The sequence below is a fragment of the Homalodisca vitripennis genome, chromosome 3, assembly GCF_021130785.1.
Source record: "Homalodisca vitripennis isolate AUS2020 chromosome 3, UT_GWSS_2.1, whole genome shotgun sequence".
NCBI classification, from domain to species: Eukaryota; Metazoa; Arthropoda; class Insecta; order Hemiptera; family Cicadellidae; genus Homalodisca; species Homalodisca vitripennis.
The window spans coordinates 122723152-122729151 of record NC_060209.1 but is presented as its reverse complement, the minus strand read 5'-3'; the positions used below and the strand labels follow the sequence as shown (position 1 = coordinate 122729151).

General features: G+C 33.4%; 1 protein-coding gene across 1 annotated transcript in view; it reads right to left on the bottom strand.

Annotated features, from left to right (window-relative positions):
- Positions 1-720: 720 nt before the first annotated feature.
- LOC124358339 (putative oxidoreductase GLYR1 homolog) overlaps positions 721-6000 on the bottom strand; it is an 87002-nt gene continuing 81722 nt past the window's right edge. The window contains exons 8-11 of the mRNA XM_046810640.1: positions 5581-5682; positions 5335-5497; positions 4309-4488; positions 721-2474 (exon numbers count right to left, since the gene is read on the bottom strand). Of these exons, the coding sequence (XP_046666596.1) occupies positions 2275-2474; positions 4309-4488; positions 5335-5497; positions 5581-5682 (645 nt within the window). The 3' untranslated portion in view covers positions 721-2274. The remainder of the gene's footprint in view (positions 2475-4308; positions 4489-5334; positions 5498-5580; positions 5683-6000) is intronic.

The window sequence follows — 6000 nt, the reverse complement described above, 5'->3', positions numbered from 1 at the left end:
TTGATTTGATTTGACCTATCGTGCAACTTGAAATTTTCGAGATTCAAACCTGTGACCCTCATTTTGGGGCACACTCTGTATTTTGCGATATTTGCCGTATGACATTTATCACGGTTACAGTTTAATGCATCGCTCTAAGTCAGATGGTTAACCAGAGGATATTGCAACAGCCGGGTGGTCTGAAACACCCTGTATGTATGTATGTATGTATGTGTGTGTGTGTGTGTGTGTGTATATAGTACTGCAGCAAATATTGATAGTTACCTTAAAATATGCCTCAGTGTGCATTTCTATAATTTTCCTCTTCATTTAACAAAACAAGTTTTTCTAAAGCAGAAGAATATTCTATAGTTTATCTTCTGATACTTGGAAAGATAAATAATTCTTGATGTGCTTGATGCAGAACATGGTGAGCTCTTAACCCAGATTTAGAACTGTATGGATTAATTTTGGGTTTCGTGTCTGGGAGTTCCTTGTGTGTGGGGTTAAAGAGAGAATGTGGCAATACAGCATCCTTAACAGATTTCTCATTTTCCTTTTTTAATTCCATTTAAGAAAGAATATTTGCAAAAGGAATGAGTTGTAATATGCTAGTATATAAAACTAATGAATGATTTTGGTTTATGTTGCCTTTGACATCACACCATACCAGGGTATTGTAAACCTCCCAAAATGTTGCATTTAATGAGGTATCTTTGAAGGAATTGTAAAAAAACAATATTTCAAAATAAATATGTAATACTTATGACAGAAATGGAGTAATACACATCTTTCTTAACTTTTGTTGAAAAATTAAATAAATGTAAACATGTTTGGATACATATGGTTATACATTGTAAAAAATATCAGAGCTAAAACTAAATTGTATAAAATGATAAATGCAAATTAATCTAAAGCATAACACAACGTATTAATTGAATTTTGCGCATTAAAAGTACTTCTATAACTTTTGAATATATAAAAAATTTGTACTTTTAAACAGTTTAAAACAATTACCTTTTACAAATAATGATTTAAAAAAATTAAAATTGCTAGCACAACAAATAATACAGTTACATTTTTGACACTAGCAAGAAAATAGAAGAAAATGCTAGTGATCTGTCAAGTAAAGAACAAATAAAATATTTCACTTTTATAATATTTATAATTCAACATTAATATCACTTTGTTCTCTTAAATTAATCGTTTTCTATAAACTAAAATTTAAATCCTAACCAGTATTTTTATATATATATATAAAAAAATTAATCACAATATGATATATTTTCAGACATAAAAAAACAGAAATTAGAGTAATATTTCTTACTCTCCCTGCTTTTCATGCTAAATTTATCTCTAAAAGTAGAATTAAGATGCCTTGGTCCACCTTGCCACCATAAGATGTCTCGGGATAAGTATAATTTGTTACTATAACAAGATTTCATGTTTACATTTTGTAAAAAAATATCAATGAATAGGAAATTCTTTCACTGAAACATGCAGGCCATTGCAAAAATATTTGACTATTTAAAAATGTATTGTTAAATTGGTTAGGTAAGATTGGTCTCATCAGTGTCACCCAGCTTTCATATCTGTCACAAGTGGAGTAGATCCACTTATCCTCTTGAACATCGAGACAGGATAGTTGTAATAAGAATAAATAGCTTTGGAACATTTCAAATTGATCTGGGTCAGCAATATCTAAAAATAACAACTCAATGATTAAATTAAGACTTATTCCTTACATTTTTTAATAATCATTAACTTTAATCCTTTTTAAAGTTAATGGTTAAGAACCAAACCCAAATGTGTATTTTTTTGTAATAGTTTGTATTAAAATAATGTAGCATAATCAGTCAAATTTATTTCAAGCAACATAAATGATATACAGCTTTGCTTAAGTTTTACTACTATGTTAATTATTACAAGTTATAGTAGATGTTGTTTGGTGACAAGCAAAATAAACTGATTTAACACTTGATTCCATTATTAAATTAAATCTATGCATGAAATAAATTAATAAAACAAATGTGCTTGCAATACAGCACCTGATACTACAAAAAGTAACTAACAAGTGTGTTACCGCGCGAAGACTGAGACATAACTTAAGTTTTTCACAAAAAAATACTATGAACAATAAACAATGAAATGAGTAAAAAAATTTATAAAATTTTTACAAACACTAAGATGCTATTGGGACTGCTCCTACCCTAACCACAAAACTTAACTCAAACATTATTTACAGTTTTTGTTGTATTCAATGCCAATAAACAATATTGAATAATCAGGCATCAGTTAGAAGCGTGCCCGTATGTAGACAGCAGAAGCATCATGTTCACCATATCCCAGTCGCTTGGCGTGTTTGAACACCTCATTGGCAGAGGCAGTGAGAGGAAGTGGTTGCTCTAACTGGTCTCCCAAACTCAATGACAATTTTAAGTCTTTCTGCAAGTGTTGCAGTGGCAGGTGTGTGGGGAAATTGGCATCAATTATAGCTGAAACAAATTACAAATCTGTATTTCATCTGACTAATGACGGACCACACAGTGCATGCTGATGGTACAAAAACATTCATTGCAATAATATATTCCTGTACTTAAAATTGAACATATTTAAAATATACAGTTATTATGTCCTAATCTGGAAGGAGATATTGTTTGGGTTCAATCCCTCTAACCAAACAACACTTCTCATGCATGTGATGGACCTATAACTGCAGCGTGCAGCTCTCATCAGAGCCAACAAAACAAAAAACAAAATAAGCTCAATATATTTGTCACCCAAATAATACAAGAAGCCCTCATAGAAGATCTACCAAATTAATCAAAAGGCAATATTCCTAAGATGTATATAGACTTCCAGTAGAATTAGAGGCTATAGAATTCATGGCATGGCTACCTACATGACATAGGATACCAATATATCCATAATCCATGAAAGCTTTACCAACACATACTTGTATGGGCATTTAACATTTTTTTAAATCTGTATAAATGGTACATGTATAACCAAACAAATAGTGTACTTCTAGCTGAGATGGTTGTTAACAGTAAGCTTGCATTGGTATTTGAGGACAAAGATAGTGACACACTCTTTCCAGACCAAGGGCAATACAGTATTCATCTGATTGATGGTTTTGTTCCTTGATCTGTCACTAAATCTGTTTTGTAGTCATCAAGTGCCAGTTGAAAATGTTTACATACAAAACCAGTTAGATGTTGTTTACATATGTATTTTCAAAAGCAAGTGAACAATCTTGTTTTTCCAAATTTTATACATGGATACTACCCCTTTTGAAAGTTGCCTCATAATTTTTGTCAATGAGACACGTCTGTTGTAGCCTCATAATTTTTGTCAATGAGACACGTCTGTTGTAACCAACTTTGTTCCCAGTTCTGTGTATTTCCCCACATACCCATTCGGCTTCATATTTGTCAGGGGCTTCCATGTCAACAAATGTTAACAACTCAAAATGTGTTAGCTGACTGGAACTAGTGACTAACATTAGTGCAATTCTGTTTTTCACTTAAGAGGCTTAGTAATACTGAAGATAAAATTGATAACTGTATTGACATTGAAGGCACATTTTTTATTGTTGTCACAAGCAGGTGTTATATTATCTAACTTAATGGTAAATGTGGCAAAAATATCCTTCTATTATGCTTTTAAAAGGTAAGGTCTGAAAGTTTCTAGACTAGGGAAGAAGAAAAGGTAATAAACAAAATTAAAATGAACGTTTTTCAATATATTCCACTGTCTTAAGTTCTACACACTTCAAGCACTTTTCTATGTAATGACATTGCAAAAACGGTGAAATAGGGGTGAAACGGTATAATAATCTGCATTTACTGTGGTGTCCTTTCTTTGAAATCAATCAGCAGTATTCCTTTACAAAAACAAAATACTTGTCTTTGAATAGCCTAACCTTGTACAAGGTTTCCATCAGTTGGATTTTTACAAATAACTGTTTCCAAAGAGCGACCGTATCATTGATTATCATCCAGATTTTCTCTTCCTACCCTGAATATTTTTAACAATTTATTTACAGTAGAATATGAAAGGGAGGACTGCCTATACACACCGTCCCAGTGTTCTTTAATTTGTGCTGGAGTAAGGCCCTCTTTACTAAATAATTTAAACACCGCATGTTACTTAATCTTGAACATTGTGATACAGTACTATTATTTTCTTCTATGTTAGACACAAATTAAAGAACCCACAGGAACCGGTTCCAACCAGCTAGAAGCAGGGGAAGTAGGACAGGTCAGAAACTTATGGACGTTACCTCATACTGAGGACATTTATTACAGAGACTTGTGTTTTACTTACCCTTGCCCTTCTCCAGAATAGTGGGACAAGCCAGGGATGTAAGTTCCATGACCTCTAGAACATCCTTTTGCTGCAGTCCTGCACGGTCAGCTAGAGCCATGCCTTCAGCCAGTCCTGCCATCGTTACCCCTGCCATCAGTTGCAACACCAGGTTCATCTTGGATGCATTGCCTACCTCTCCTGCACACAACAAAAGTTTAAAATTAAATTACGTTTGTCAGTTTCAGCTGTAGTACATTAGAATAATACGATATAATAGGATTGATTGGACAATAAAATACCCCTGTCACGAAGACCCTATAGTAACTTAATCGTAATATCTAAACAACTTTGCTCATCTTGAGCCTCTTCAGCAGGTTTTAGTAAAGCCCTGTAAAGGTGTCCCCATCTCTTTGTAGAAGCGACATATATATATATATATATATATATATATATATATATATATATATATATATATGAGACTCAGAGATACTTATCTTCAAAGGTCTAAAAAGTTAAGGGCACAATATTCAATCAACACATTGAAGAACAATAAGATATCCTGTTTTCTGAGCTCAAGAGAAGAATAGCTTTGCTTTCTTGCAAGAGTTTTTGGTGACCCCTACTAGAATATGTCAGCATTTTTGGGATTTCTGTGTTGAAAGACTAAAACAAGCCACTTTCAATTATATATTCTGGAGGCATTGATTTCAACCTAAAACATTCTTTTATACTTAAATAACTCTGACGACTTGTCTCCAGTGACTGTATATCATACAAATAGTCTTGAATGAAAAATGAGCATGTTTCTGGATAGTATGATTCAGATTCTTTGATCAATGTATCTTTTAATAATGAAATGCAAAGCTAGAATGCAGATACAGTAAGACAGGGACACTGCAGTTCACAGAGACGATGGAATGCCACTACCGTGTAATGGGGTTCGACCACCACATACAAACACAAGATGTAGCTGTATTTGTAACGTTACCAAACAACTCAAAGGTCGTTTTATAACTGTAATATTAAATATTATAATATAATTACCAAGGTAGAATGAGTTCTTGCCCATGGCTTCAAAGCAGCTCTGGCAGTCGTCGAAGAGTGACCTGTCGCCCGCAGCCAAGATGACCAGAGTGCCTTCCTCAGCCTGTGTCTTGCTGCCCTGGACCTGAGCCTCCAAGTAGCGTCCACCTTTCCCCGTCACGGCCTTCGCACATCATCATTTTATTTATCAATTCCGTCATGTAGATACACAATGGTTAACCTAGTACCAGCTGGTTTCTTACTCACCTCAGCTATGTCCTGAGAAGTCTCTGCATCAATGCCTGTCATCTCTACGTAGCCCTTGTTAGGCCCCGCTTCAGGCAGGACTCCACAATTTCCAAATACCATCTAAACACAATTTTAAATAAACAAATAAGTGTTACTAGTTAAACAGTAATGTAAAAGCAGTGTTACATCCATCCTCACTGTGATATTTTAAACGTCAATAGTTTTTCATTAGCATTAAATCACAAGTAAAAATGTTCAAAGTTAATGAACTATAAATCTTATTGCATTATTGAAACTCAATCTAAACACTCCATTCTAAAATAGATAGTACTATATTACTCTAAATTAAAAAATAAAACACCATTCATCTGAAAAAAAAAATGTTTATAACCAAAATGTTTTGCTGTAACATTTCTACAGCAGTCCATCTTCTTTGAT